Source organism: Caloenas nicobarica, chromosome 8 (genome assembly GCF_036013445.1).
Source record: "Caloenas nicobarica isolate bCalNic1 chromosome 8, bCalNic1.hap1, whole genome shotgun sequence".
Taxonomy (NCBI): domain Eukaryota; kingdom Metazoa; phylum Chordata; class Aves; order Columbiformes; family Columbidae; genus Caloenas; species Caloenas nicobarica.
In genome coordinates this window covers 4,675,282-4,690,610 of record NC_088252.1, presented here as the reverse complement: position 1 = coordinate 4,690,610, position 15,329 = coordinate 4,675,282, and the positions used below count along the sequence as shown (strand labels likewise).

The following is a 15,329-nucleotide window of genomic DNA, read 5'->3' as shown; positions in this document are numbered from 1 at the left end:
ATAAACAGAATGATGGATAATTATTTCCAAGCTCTTAACAAAAGCAGTGTCTACTATGTGTTCAAACTCAAACAGTCAAGCAAAGTTCTCTTTCAAAGGTAAAAGGCTTTTTCCAGAAACCAAGATGGCATAAATACCAACTTTCATTGACAACAGCATAGTACGCTACCAAATGTGCCTCCTTTTAGAAGTAGTCTGAAGCTGTCTCATGAGATACTGCTTAACTGCATTCTTCTTAATCCCCAAAACACTTCAATTAAGTGTGTTCACGTCCCAAAAGTGGTTAGAAAAAAGTGCTACTATGTCTTAGGGTCTGAGGAAATGGGAAGCAGCCTCATAGAAGCATTTCACACAGGGAGGGGTAACAAGGCAGAAGGCCCAGGTTGTCATTGCAATTCACCTCTAGTTCCAAAATTGTTTAAGTAATCCCTCCCTACATTCCAGACCTCAGATTTGGGTTTGTTATAGATACTCTCAAAATCACTTTTTTTTTAGATTTCATTTTCTTCATAAGCAGCGATGAATATTGCTGAATTTGCAGAGCAACACACTATCAAGTTACATTACCTTCATCCCAACTTTTCATAGCTGATGATTCATATACAGTCTAGAGATCCTTTTTCACCCTTGTATCAGTAACAATAATTTAAGCATGTCTTGCAAGCATTGTTTCCACAGCCTCTACCAATATCATACATTGAGAAGAGTCCTACAAGTTAAGAACCAGTGCAAGAGCAGTAGAACAGATGCTTGCGTGAAGTCTGAAATAAGCATTAAGGAAAAAGAACAGTATTCTGTGTGACGTATTGTTTTCCCATATATCACAGACTCATCTCGAACAAACCAATTGTTCTAAAACTCAGATGTATAACCCCAACAGAACAGTACTAGAATCTCACCATTTAGAGCCAAAGGTATAAAAAGCTATTTCTCATTTCAGTTAACATCTAACTGAAGTGTAGGTTGCTTCGTTTGGTTTCTAAGTGACTTGAGACTTTAAAGTCCTGTTTTTAAAATCATTTTCTATGTATAGATTTTGTTTAAAATGGGGCACAGCAACAAGTATAAAGAAATAATATGTTTAGTATACACTAAACACAATCTTCAAATACCATGTTTTGGAATGTCAGGCTGAAGAATACTACAGAAGCAAGTTAAACAGACAGACAAACTGTGTAGTTATTTCAGAACGGCTGCAGAACAAGGTGTAGAGAAAACCCCCTATTGCTTTGACAGTTCCAGAGAACTGGGGAACCACAGAAGTTTCATCAAGTACTGGAAATATGCCATGGCCCAAATTGGACTAGAAGTCTAGAAAAATCACTGACAGGCTCTGATGCAACAAAATTGCACTCCACGCTTTGACTGGCGTTGCAAGAGCAAGCTGGCGATGAACCTCTTTGGATGCACTTCTTGCTACTGAGGTATGGAAGAAAAATAAGCCAGGCAGAGTAAAGGAAAGTATGATTCAAAGAAATTCAACATCCTTTTTATAGTTACTGGAACACCCTTTCTATATTCAAGTCGTCTTAACTGAACCAAAAAAATACACATTAAACAGAACTCAATCAGATTCTATAACTGACTTACTAAATATATTATTTAATCTATATTACGATTATTTTCTACCAGGGTATAATTGCTGGTAACTAACCAAATCCCCTCAGCTCCTAAACTGGTATTAGTCTAGAGACTGCACAGAAAATTAAGCAGTTCTAAAAGACAACCATGATCAACAAAACAACTTGCTCATTTTCTTTGCTAATGGGCTTCAGCCTTCCAGAAGTGATTCGGGTTCTCAATGAAGTCTGTTAGAACCGTCACAATCTGCAACAGAAACCTGCAAATACTTTGTACATCTTCAATTTACAACTGAAACCAGGAACAAATATTGTTTATGTTGAGAATCAGTCAAATGTGAACTTGCAAACTGTTGTGAGCATGGAAAAAGCAATCATTAATTTTTAAGAACAGCATATTAATCATATTTGAGAAGAAATTCTTTGTTGAAGGTCTATACTTTTTTAGTCTCATGATTCTTAATTGAAGAGTTCTTGCATTGTCATCCATTATGAATGCCTAGAAAAGTTCAATGTTTGAGCTCTTATTAATTCTGTAATGTGATCACCCAGAACAAAGAATATGAAAAAAGCTGGCAATTCAGTAAATTATGTAATTTGAAGCTAATCCAAGGCCCCACGAAAGAGCAATGAAAGACTGAAGCACAACGAAGTTCGAGACTAAAATCTTAAACTAAGGAGTTTAACTAGGATAACAGAAACCAACATATGCAGCTGCTAAAGCATGTTAGTCTGAATTAAACTGCACATCAATTCACTCCTTGACTTTTCTGCTTCCACCGCTCTGTGGGGTATATTAGTGCTTGGTACTAACGTAGGACTTCTTCTGGCACATGTGTACCCCTGTCTCATATTTAAAATATTTTATCACTGGAAAGCCTTTACATAACAGCAATTTGTTTATTAATCAGGGCCCAAGTCAAATCAGACCAACACCTTCTGCTAATATTTTTGTGCTCTCCGCCTTCTCTCTGAAGGCAAAGAGGAGATAAATGGTCCTCCTGCTTATTGGGACATTAATCCCTAATATAGCGACATGCAAATATAAGTTCCTATTGTTAAAACTATTTCTTAATATTAAAACTTCAACAAGATTGCACATCTCTTGCCTCCATCATGCTGTGCTACAGAGGTTTTAGCCAAATCTCACTACAAACCAGGACTTCCAAAGCAGCACATTTGGACACCGTCTTCTCTCGGCAATGGTTCACAGAAGATGTGATTCCAAAGTCCTGAACACCAGCAATTGCTACAAACAAGACACCCTCTCTGCTCGCTGAAGTATTAACCCCCATGTGCAGGCAGACATCAGCAAGGACATGTTGCGTACCCTAAATTCTTCTCAATTTCAGCTGAGAGATATCTCCTCCTAAACTGACATGTAATACTTTTATCAGTCTTAATCAGAAATGCAGTACATTCTATCATCTGGATTTGCAAGTGTTGTAATTTTATCACAAGAACTGGAAAGGGCTAAATAAATAAAACGGAATCAACTACGGTAGATATTACTTTTACATTCATTTGTGTTTTGTAAAGAATGCAGTCCTGAAATCTAAGTACTTATTTTTTTCCTAATCATTTTCTTCCAAAAGGTCTCTGAACATAAAGACACACTGAAACTTCGAAGTTTCACTACTGGCATTCAGAGACAGACAATCTCAGGTCAATCTCGAGTTATTTTTAGAAGCAATCTCTTTTTAAGGAAAACAAGCAACATGATAGTTCTGTGTTGACTTTCAACTTAAAAAGCAGAAAAATAAAAGCACTCTTTAAAATACACAAAAGTCAATTAACTACATGGAGAGAGGACTGGGAGGGCTTTGAAAGCAAACATGATGATTTAAGACTCCTGAGACACATGCCACCACAGTAACCTGGAACATTATTAAAAAGGCATCTTACGGTGTTCTCACTATAAAAGTATTGACAGCGAAGCAGGGATTAAAATACATTCCTGACAACTTTTAACTGCAACTGAGTCTCTTTGGTTTTGTTTGTCTTGCAATTCAACCTGCAATTGCCTTTTAGAATCATAGAATCATTTGGGCTGGAAAAGGTCTTTAAGATCACAGAGGCCAACCGTTAACACAACACTGACAAGACCACCACTAAACTGTGTCCCAAAGTGCCACATCTACAGGTCTTTTAAACACCTCCAGGGATGGTGACTCCATCACTTCTCTGAGCAGCCCATTCCAATGCCCGACAACCCTTTCAGTGAAGAAATTTTTTCTTAACATCCAATATAAGTCTCCCCCGGAACAAATTGAAGTTATTTCCTCTCATCCTATCACTTATACCTGGGAAAAGAGACCAACACGCACCTCATTACTACCCCTTTTTTTTCCTGACCCATGCTTTACCAATATGCTCATTATATCTTTAGCCAAGACTCCTTCAGCAAAGACCAAAAGATCCCCCTGGGTCCTAAAAAGGCAAAAGTCCTTGTCAGCAAGCTTTTCCTAGTACAAAACCTCTCACTAAGCACATGTGGTACATGCATGTGGAAACATGCCACAGAGAGCAAGGTCACACCAGAGAACAATCAACACATGATCCCACGAATCAGAAATTATTGCACTTGCAATAGAAGTTGATAGCGGAGAACCTGAATGTTCTTCACACTCTCAGAATATATGGTGGGTATGTTCCACCTCCAAGATGACAACCCACTTCCAAGTTCAGCTGAATATTCAAACAGACTTACTGGGACAAAATTGAGGATCCAGTATTCTGCCTGAACATGGCCGGCATGAAGCATTTAAGGAACAGAATAGGAGAGGAATGGCAAAGAGGCGGACCAGATGATAACCTGGATGAACAGATTTGTATGATGACTTCAACTAATTTGACAGTAATTCCATCAGCACAGGAACCTCAAAACATTGCCCTTGGGATCTACTTCACACTAGCAAGCATTCAAAAAATTAACAGTTTACATAGTGCAGAAGTCCTAGGGACCAAAAGAACACAGGCCAGGAATGTTTAAAAGCTGCACTGGAAAGGCAAATTGCCACAGCACACCTGCTAATCAGTACAGACTCCTTTCACAGTAGTACAGGACTTTAGTTTCAGCTGTAGACATCAAATCTTAATTGAACAAACAGATGCAGATTTTTGTTTTCTAGAACATTTAGACATCTAATAGTGGAAACAACACAAAATTTAAAAAGCAACACTTTGGGAACACATTTAGGTAACCTGGCACAGTATCATGAATCTTGTATCAACAATACTTGGAGTAATATGAAAAGTTAATGTACATATAGGTCCCTTTCCCAAAACACACCCTGCTCCTCCCTCCCATTTGCTGCCCATACAGTAACAAAACCATACCTGGATCTTTTCGCCCTGGTTTTTCAAAGCGTCTGTCTCCCCTAGAAAGGCAGAATAGAAGTTTCAAATAAGTTTTTGGAACTCCTCCACTCATTTTAGGTATGGCTTTTTTTTTTTTTCCTTAAGCTTGGTAGGGGACATTTTTAAGAATCAGAGCTCGACAGACAGCATCTTTAAAGGTCCAAGTGACAATGAAAATTTTCAGGAACACTGATACGCACACAGCCTTTGGCAACTAGGTATGTTTTGAAATGCAACCCTGAGTACTGTCAACAATGTTGAGACTAAAACTGAAGTGAATCCTTTAGCAACCCAGATTTTCACCCCATCGTTTCCACTGCAACTGTGATAATTTATGTTTTCTTGAAGTACTTCCTTCTTGCAAAAATACTCTTTTACTTGCTCCTGAGTTCCTAGAAATATTACTGCATTGACTCCATCTTAGAAATTCAGACACTCCACTCACAGATACACCTAATCACCTTTCCTGAAGTGTTTTCATTAAGTCAAAAGGCACAAATGCAAGCTAGGACAGATGCATGTAAAAAACTTTAAGGGCTAGAGTTCTGTTACCTTTCCTCCCAACTCTGTGATCTGTGCATTTCCCTGCCCCCTCCTCGCCCAAATCCACCCTCCACTTCATCAAAACTTCTTTGGTAGAAACCGCTTTCTCCTCGGCCTCTGCCTGAAAAGACAAAAAAACAAAAGTGTTTGTACAAATAGTAATATAAGCTGGAAGAATCACGTAGGCTTCCCTTTCCTCGTGTCTCTGTAAACTAATCTTGCAGTCTTAAGCCTCAGTGAAATTATCTGGGGCAAAGGGAAAAAAGAATGACAGTCTTAGCAATTTTTTTAATCAAGAAGTACAAGATCAGACAGAACAGGCAAACAATTCTGAAATAAATACTATGCAGAAAAACACAGAAAACAGATACTTACCCAACAGAAATTACCAAACAAGGATGCATTGCTCACACAACATCCACACAGTCCGTGTGTACTTAACACTCATATAAATGAGGCTGCTTTTAACAACAGAATCTGGTATAACAGTACTGCACTGCAGATATACTCATTAACTATTGTTGTCAAGGTTATTAAGTGAGAAGGAAGCCTCATCCCTATTCAGTTCTAGTGATTCTCAGCAGAAATCTCCCCCAGGAGCAGCAGGGGGAAAAGAAAGATCACAGGACAGCACGAAGAACCCCAGTAGCTATAGAATAAAAATCATCCTCACTTTTTCAAGAAAGGATTCTCTGTAGGTAATCTCTTATCAAGCCTCAAGACAAAAAGTTACAATGTATACTCAAGTAGAGCATCCTGAAGCCCGTCTTCAGTGTTTGGGTAAGCGTGGGATGTTTGGTTAAAAAAGAAAAAAATGCAACAGAAAAACACTACCCACACACATCCCCCACACCTTCAAGATAGCTTCCAGCACTGCTGGAACAGCTGGGGTGAAGTTTCCGGCTCCACAAAAGGTAAACATCGCTTCACAAAGTGCTACAGCAGAAGAAGTGGGAGCCTTTTATCAGCTAACTTACCATTTTAAGTATCTCATGGAAAGAAGACAAACAAGTGAAATACATCAATTAGCTGGTTGTCAGGATAATGCCTTTCCTACATACACATGCGGTCTCTACAGTCAAGTCCAAGAACCTAAAAGGCATCTGGTAAAGGAAATTCTTGGTTGTGAAATTACTAACCTCAATCCTTTCATATTTCTCTTTCTGCTTTCAAGAAAACAAAAACCTCAAAGGATGAGGTGCAATTCCAGCTGGAGGAATAAGACAGAACGACCAAATGAAACAGCAAATAAACGCCTAGAGAATGGACACTAGTCTCTGCAGTTTTCTGAAGAAAATAATGATAACAAGCCTCTACATCTAAAAATCTAAAGAACCCTGGATGTATCAAGGAATTGTACTGTATTCCCATTCCCTATGACAAGAGGCTCTAGGAAAAAAAAAAAAGGAAATAATGGCAGTTGCAACAGTTTCTTTACTACTCTGTACCAAATCTCTTGGAACAAAAAAAAAAAAGTTGCTGTCCAGGCAGAGAAAAAGAAAAGTGATCCCCAGATAATCCAGCCAGGCTCTGCAAATACATACTGATTTTTTATCAGGTAGTACAGGTTGCAGGCTGTATATGGAACCCACAAAGTTAATGTCTGTACAATTTCTCCTTCTGCTTCAGAAACAGGATTTAAACACCCTCTTGGGACAAAACTCTCCTGTTCCTAGCAGTAGCAAAGCAGTTCAGTGGTAGACCTTGTCACAGAGATGCAGACTTCCTTACCACAGAGTTCTGGGGATGCTCAAGTTCGGATGAAGACTGTGCAAACTCATGGAAGATAAATACAAAGATTTGCCAGAGAGACCACATCTGGTTCAGCAAATACACTCAGCTGCAAGTGTCTGGCAGCTGATCATACATGTGATGCTTCTTCACTTTTCTATTTTTATACAGTCCTTATTCTTTTGCAGAGGTGTCTTCTTTTGGCCATTGCTAGAGACAGGCTATTATTGAGTTGCCCTTGCCTGATTCAGCATCACTGGTCTTACACAAACTCAGGTGGAGCCAGAAGAGTTGACTGAGCACTCAAGGCAGGAGAAGAGGTCACTATTAGACCTATGACTAATACAAACACTAATTCCTTTACTATGGCAAGTCCAATACTACAAGGTTGACCTTAGTCATGAGTGCAAAATAAGCAGCAAAGGCAAGAAACAGTAAAGATGTGATACAACATCAAAAGCAGCAAAATGTTTATTCAGTTAAGGCATTATAGGTCCCCTAAGATCTTGGAAAAGGAGTCCAAGCTCTTATTCTCCACAAATAAAGCCCAGGAAAGTTTAAGCACCTCCTGCAATGGCAATCTTTGTGCAATTTCTTCACTACAGGAAAGCTCTTCCTTCCTCTCACAGGAGATAAAGCAAAAGCAGTTCACAAGAGAAAACCAGAGGCAGGCAGAGTCAAAAACCAAACAAAGGCACTGACTCATCTCATGTCCCTGAGGTAGCGGTGGTGGAAAGTTGCAAACACTTTTCCAACCAAAACAAAACCTGTTGTCCTCTTCTGGTTTGTTTGGTTGGGTTTTTTGTGTGTGTGTGTGTGGTTTTGTTGGTGGGGTTTTGGTTGGGTTTTTTTTGTTTGGGGTTTTGTTTGTTTGTGGGGTTTTTTGGTTTTTTTGTGGTTTGTGGGTTTTTTTGTGTTTTTGTTTTTTGTTGTTTTTTGTTTTTTGTTTTTTACAGTGAGAGACAGCAACATTTGTAGTGTTCCCCTTGCAGTGTGAGCAAGCATGAATGCACACTGATTACTGATAGCAGACACACAACTAGCAGCGCCAGAAGGCTCACGATACAGGAGATTTCATCAGCAAATAAAGCAAATGACCTGTCTAAAGGGAAGAACAGAATCAGAGTTGCTGCGACAGCAGCGTATCTTACAGCAGCTTTAAAAGTATGTGAAACAACAGCCTGAGAAATCTCGCTCCACTTACCCACCTCTGTCATGGTTCATCAGTATTCCAGTTGTGCACAGCCACCAAAATGGTTTGAATTAAAAGATAACCTTGCAAAAGCCCCAAGCACATGATCTCGGCAATTTCATGTAAGTCTGCCTGTGGGGCCACGGTACTCAAGTCCCACACAGTACCGGACAGGACCCACTTGAGCCACCTTTGCCCTGGCTGTGCTGCCACTCCCCTCCACAGCATCCTCCAGAGGCCCAACATACAGAAGCAGCAGCAAGATGTTCAACAGTGCCCAGCAGAACTACATGTGCAACTCCAGGAAAAAAAACAAGGAGAGCACTGTGTGAGAAGCACACTGCATTAAAACAGATCCTGCCAAGCTACAGAAGTAGTTAGCTAAGGAAAACGGTGGTGTACAAAGTCAGTTATTCACCGGAAAGTGAACACTGGGACACAGCTAAATACTGATAACAGAACATGTGAAAATCCTAGAAGAGAGGATAAAACTGCACATACACACACGCTGTTCGCCATTCCGTTTCTGCACTTCTTGGCTTTTTTTGTGGTTAATAAATCTAGAATGACATGCCTATTTTCAATAGAATGCCACTTCTGAAAATATGCCTAGCACACAAGAAATAAGACTTTTTAAGTGTAAATGTTGCACAAAGTATTGAATGCAAAGTCAATAGATGGCAATAGACCCTTTCACTTAAGAAGTGAATGGAGCAGCTGTGTCATTCGTATTTCAGTAATTCCTTAAAAATCTCAGATTGAGGACCTCGAGACACTGGATATTGCCATCGTAACAGCCAAAAATCCCCAACCTGTAAAAGAGACAAGTCTGAATTTAAGTGGAAAAAAATACAAGACACAAGCAAGAGGGCAAGCAGCAGCACACACTGTCATTCCACAAAAGATTCCTACAAAAAGAAAAAAAGTAAATTCTTGAAATTACAGCATGACTGGAGTTCAGGATCTACAATCATAATAGTGTGTGGGAAGAGCAGGATAACTGTAGTTCAACTCCTGTTGTTTAGGTGTGAGAACTTTCCACTTTCACATCATTGACACACTTTCCAACAGCAGCAAAGACAGATTACAAAGGAGACAAAGGGTGGGAGGGGAAAGGGTTCTAATGGGAAGTAAAGTACCCTTCCTAAGGGTCTTAACCAGAAAGCAGAACAGCTACAAAACAAGGTGTCTGTAAGCTTACAGCCATTCCAGGGACTATTTAAATCCTTCCCTCGTCTGAGACTCTTATTCATGAATGTTGACATTCCAATCCGGCCAGCACAAAGCACAGGGCTTAACTGCACACCACAGGGAGCTCCCAGGAAAACAAGTCAATTAGAAAAAAGGTCACGTGCAAGTACTTGGTTTCTTCAGAGAATATAACTTCAGAACTAAACAAAATGTTTTGGATTTATGTCTCCACACAAGACACATACAGTATTAGCGATGGCAGCTGTGTGCTACAAACGGCTCTTAACAGTAACATGAAGTTGTATTTCAGCACAAACATTTTAAACAAGAAAAAAAAAAAAAGAAAAATCAAAGCAACTTCCCCACAGTCATCACTTTCACATCAGATAAACAATCATTGTCAGCAAGACTTGGGTGACTACCGAGAAAAATATTTACTGAGTGTTATGCTGTAGTTTTAAAAACAGATAAGGGCATTCACATTTAAGAGTTTTAACTAACCTTCCTCTACCAGCAGCTCACCCGTTCTTGCCTGAGCCCATCTGCCACAGATTCCCCCTCACACTCCCAAATGCTGGAACAGTTCTGTGATCTGTGCCTCAGTGAGGGAACTTAATAAACAAATGTAATCGTACATGCAAATTCTTCCCTGAAGTTAGTGTTGTGCAAGTCACTTCAAGACAGTAATCTTGTTTTGGTAAAACTGAAGCCCGAATTTGATCAGCAGCCTTTTGAACCCAGGCAATTTTGCAAAGCAATAAAGAAAAATGTTTTCCAACTGCTAAGTAGTTCACTTAGTGAACAAACTCCGAAGAAATTCCAAGTCCTTTTCACTGTAACTTGAAAAAATAGAACTGCATTCAAAGCTTGCTCCTTGCAAGTGAAGTGTTACTTTTGCTAAGTTAGCTGTCAGTCCTACACTGAACTTTTCATAAATAACTATTAGAACAAAATCCTTAATTACAAGAACATCACATGTATAATTATGAAATATTTACAACTTTGTCCTAGCAGAAGCCCTAGTTTGTTTGCTGAGGTATAGAAACTTTGGGGAGACTCATCATGTCTAAAGCCCAAGACTAAATGCTCATGGAAAGAAATAAGCAGCAACCAGGATCAATGAAAGAGGGAAATGTCAGTAATTTATGATTTCAAACTGTACAAAGACTGAAACATGAATGGGTTAACGTGGAGAAATGTGTCCTTTACAGCTTAGCAGAAGATAAGAATGCCAGCATAGCCTAACCAGCATATAACAATTCATACAAATTAAGAGAAAAAGATCAAATGAGGATGAAAATAGAAATAAGTGAAAAAGATGAATTTGCAACCAAGTTCTTGAGCTAATATTTCTTAACATATCTTAAAAATGAAGTATGAGAAAAACAGGAATATATACAGAAGTTTCCAACAGTCTTAGTAATACTACATACATTTTAAGTTCCATCCACTCAAGTGTAATGAATCAAATTTTACTGCCAAACAAAATTTCCATGCATACAAACAGATTCAATAAATACTGGATCAGAAACCATATTCTGTCACATTTAAGCCTGTGACCTCATTGAAACCAGTGGGGACAGTGAAAAACTGCCCACTGTATAAGGATGATGCTCACTGTTAACGATTTCGCAAAAAAAAAAAAAAGGGAAGAAAATTTGTCAGAAGAAAGAAAATTAAAGGGAGTTTGGCAAATTACAAATAGTCAAGGTATCCTGAGATTGTAACTAGATAGCACACTAGTGGTCATATAATCTCAAATCACAAAGTTAATTTTAAGCAACATTAATTTCATTTGAAAAATTAAGCCTTAACACATCTGAAAAAATTAGCTAATACACGTATTCCTAGCAAAAGTGAAACACAGATGGTAGTAATGCAATACAGACATTAAAAGCACACAGCAAAAAAGCAACAGCTTTCAAATGTACAACAAATATAAAAAGGTATATATAAGTAAGAGTGTCACTCCACATCTATATATGCACATATACTTTATTTTTTAAACTAAGGCCTGAGCATTTGGGCAAAGACAATGATTAAAAAACATAAGGGGAAGTGACAGGGAAATCTGGGGATAGCCTTGTAAAAGATTAAATCTATATGCCTTAGCTAGGAAGCAACTCCAAGAGGACAGCTGACAATCTACAAGTATCTGGAAAATGTAAGCCAAGAAGAAAACAGGATTAAGGAATAAGAACTGAAATGAGAGAAAAAATTAAGTCAGAGCAAAATTCTGGTCAAGCATTTAATCACACACAGAAGTGATTTCTGAAGAAGTTATTGAAAATATCACCAGTTAATGACATTTGGAATTAAATTAGAAAGGACGCTAAGAGAAACCTCAAAGAACCTGCAAAGACAGATTATATGATTAATTGCTCCTGATCATATTTCCAAGTTATTCACTTCTTAGTATTCTAAATGTAGCCCATCGTATTACATATAAAACCCCCAAAATAGTGTTCGCAGCAGCATGCACATTGAAAGGAAACTGCTAAGATAAATTCTGGATTTAACAATTTGTTTTGAATCTTGTAATAATGGCTTGAGGATGTTTTCTTGATGCATTTGCAAATGTTTGAAGTGATCCAGGATGAGACATCAACTACAGTGATGCACTAAAATTGGCAAGACTCAAATTTCTCCCCAACTGAACTACATCTTTCCATTAACCTTCTCCTGATTATTCTCAGGATGTTAAGAAATAAAAATGACTTTTTCAGAACACTGTACACCAATTTTATTGTTTTAAGTACATTTGTAGATTCTTCTCCCCTCTGCCTATAAATTGTTTTTATACCTCCAATAAAGTTATTTCTAACCACTCTGAACCAAAAAATTACCCATTCCACCTCAAAACTATTTTTCCCTTTTGCTTTCCATACCACACCCACCAATCTGACAAAAGCACATAACACAAGTACCAGACATGCACTAAGGTGCGCAGAACAACCGCAAAACATAATATTAATTCTCTAACACCACCTTATTGGAAAGGTTTCAAAGCTTCAAGGGAAAATAAACTGGGCATGAGAAAATCTTGCAGCAGCTTTAACCTGGATCACCTACATCCATTGCAGCACATCCCACTGACAGCTCACCTCGACCTCTAGAGGAACTTCGACCTCGAGGAGCCCCTACCACCGTTCCTCCTCCACGTCCCGTCAACCTCAGGACAGCAGCACTGTTTACAGACATCGAGAAATTTCTCTGCCAAAAAGAAGAAAGAGCCAAGGTGAGATTCTATTAAAACAAAACCAGAAACACTTGCCATTATCCTAAGTTTAGCTTAATACCAGCTTTGCTTTCTTTATGTTCATCACAAATTCTCTACAACTGACTAACACTAAACAAAGAAAAGGATTCCTTGGAGACTCAAGTAGCTGAAGCAGCCTATAAAAGGAGCTTGGTCAATATTAGCGCTTCCAAGTTACTTACCTGAAATTTCCATGCTCTTGGAAGTGATTAAAACCATCAGTAGCTTTAAACACAGCCATACAGTTGCAAAGAGAGAGTGGCACATATACCCAACATCATTAATTAATACCAATTATAAACTTACTTCCTTAAGCAAAGCAGGAACATGTAAAAAACAAGAGAACTTGAATAAAATTATATTTACCAACCTCCTTCTTAGAAATAAGTATCTTTTTTTCCTCGGAATGTATCATGGGAGTAACATGCTTTGGGGAAAACTAAGTGTATTTAAGAGTTCTGAAATTTAAGTGACACTCATTTTAATAAGACAATAAACACTCGTAAAATCCAACTTTATTTTAATATGAAATGATTGCTAAAGAAAAGGCTATTTTGATAAAGAATGGATAATTATAACCAACTCCAGGCCCATTCTCTGAGCACAAATAACTAGAAAACTGGGCCAAAAAATTCAGGAGCACGTTCAGAACCATTAACAAGCAAACCTGAATTCACACACACTTTCTGAATGCAAGTTTTAAATAATTAGAAGGCAAAGGAATCCAAACAGCTGTTAGTTACATCAGGCTTCTTGACACGAACTTAGAGGTAAATTGCTTACATGAACTCATCTGAATTACTATGATTTGGAAGGTCTTCAAAGAACAATGACACAAGCAGTTATATACTATTTAAAATCTAAACGGCTAACATCAAAGCCAACAGACACCTGTTGGCATTTTAACTCACTTCAGAAACAAGCCTAACTGCTTGATATGTTCTTCCTACAAAGCAGATCTTCCTTCAAGACAGAACTGATAACTAAGTAGATTTGAGGGGAAAAACAACGACAACAAAAAAATCCAGTCGTGCATGGCAAAATAGCAAGGTGAACCTCCACTAAATCTGATTCTATTTTCCTAGCTAGCTCTTCAAAGTTCAAAGCAACCATTTCAACTGCAAGTCAAATTAAAGCACCTGCATTCACCTCTAAGCAAATCACCACCTTTCTGGCTGTTGATCCTTCTGCATTTTTGTGAAGCAGTGAAATATTTTACTGCAGAAACAACTTTAAGCTACTGATCAGATTCACCACCTTTTGTAGGAAATTCCTTAAATTTTGATGCTTTTTTAGAATAGGAATCTCACTTCCTTTTCCACTTTTTTTTTTACTTGTCTGCCTAAACTCTGAACAAATTCTCTATCCCCTCTGTAGAGCTTGCTCTGGTAAAGATGCAATCCTTGTAATGTGCGTAGTGATAATAATACACATGGTAAGATTACAGTAAGCCACAAAAAAGCAAAGTCAAAAAAGCAAAAAAACCCTACTCTTGATTAATATATTACTTCAGTGTCCATCCCTGCCAATGCACACTAAATAGCAAACCTGCCCCAAAACAATGGCCAAATTAATTGTTTAATAGCAAATGGAAGACGTCCCAAGAAACAGATGTCAGAAACATAACCAATGAGGACACAAAGAAAAACTCCATGATGTTCAGCGAGAGCCTGAGACTCCCTTACTCCACAAGCAGGTAAGATTAAGATAACTGTATTCCTTCCTAACACTAACAGGAATAAGGGGGACAGAGGGGACGTAAGAAACATATGCTGCACATTGCCAGCGGACGTTACTGGAAACCTCTATTAGAAGATATCTGCAGAAACCTTTCCTTCAAAAGACAGTTCCTTGGAAACAGATCTTCTATGACATAAGAGATTTGTCTAACAAAACTTACTACAAGGTGAATCAGTTGAGCTCTAGGTTAGCTCAGCATCCTTATCACCAGGAAAGCGACATTCTACATAGAAAGGATAAAAAGGACCAGCAATTCCACCCAAAGTACATCCATGTCCTGTAATAGGGAATACTGTAGCCGTAAGTATCTGGCTTGTTGAATTCCACAGCACTAAACAAATTTAAGCTTAAATTAAGACAGCTGACATCACCTAAAAGTTCCTTCTGGACATACTGCACATACAACTCCAACACTATCAGGTTGCAAGCAAGAATTGCTCTAAATCCAAGCCTAGAGTAAGCCTGACAGGTTCGGCTTCAACTGAACGCTACCCCGAAGTACATGTGTCCTGATCAGCCTGTCCTCTACAGTAGGACAGTTCTTCAGTATTCACAGAGGGGGCACAAAGGTGTTTTAAACTCTCTATCAACCTTAGGTGAAAGAGTTTTCCATGACTAGCAGCCAAGCCATTAATATTCACCTCAGGATCACTTCTGGACATGATTCTTGATAATGAACAAAGTTGATTATGTCATGGGGAAAAAACACCAGGAATTTCTTGTAGCTTAAATA

At 38.4% G+C, this 15,329-nt stretch overlaps 1 protein-coding gene across 9 annotated transcripts in view; it reads right to left on the bottom strand.

The window, feature by feature from the left end:
- GIGYF2 (GRB10 interacting GYF protein 2) overlaps positions 1 to 15,329 on the bottom strand; it is a 76,895-nt gene that overhangs the window by 42,160 nt on the left and 19,406 nt on the right. For 8 of the 9 annotated variants that reach the window (XM_065639732.1, XM_065639734.1, XM_065639738.1 and 5 more), the window contains 3 exons: positions 12,702 to 12,810; positions 5,493 to 5,604; positions 4,920 to 4,960 (listed from right to left, as the gene is read on the bottom strand). In XM_065639732.1, coding sequence (XP_065495804.1) covers positions 4,920 to 4,960; positions 5,493 to 5,604; positions 12,702 to 12,810 — 262 coding nt within the window. The remainder of the gene's footprint in view (positions 1 to 4,919; positions 4,961 to 5,492; positions 5,605 to 12,701; positions 12,811 to 15,329) is intronic. The other variant, XM_065639740.1, reaches the window with a different exon arrangement.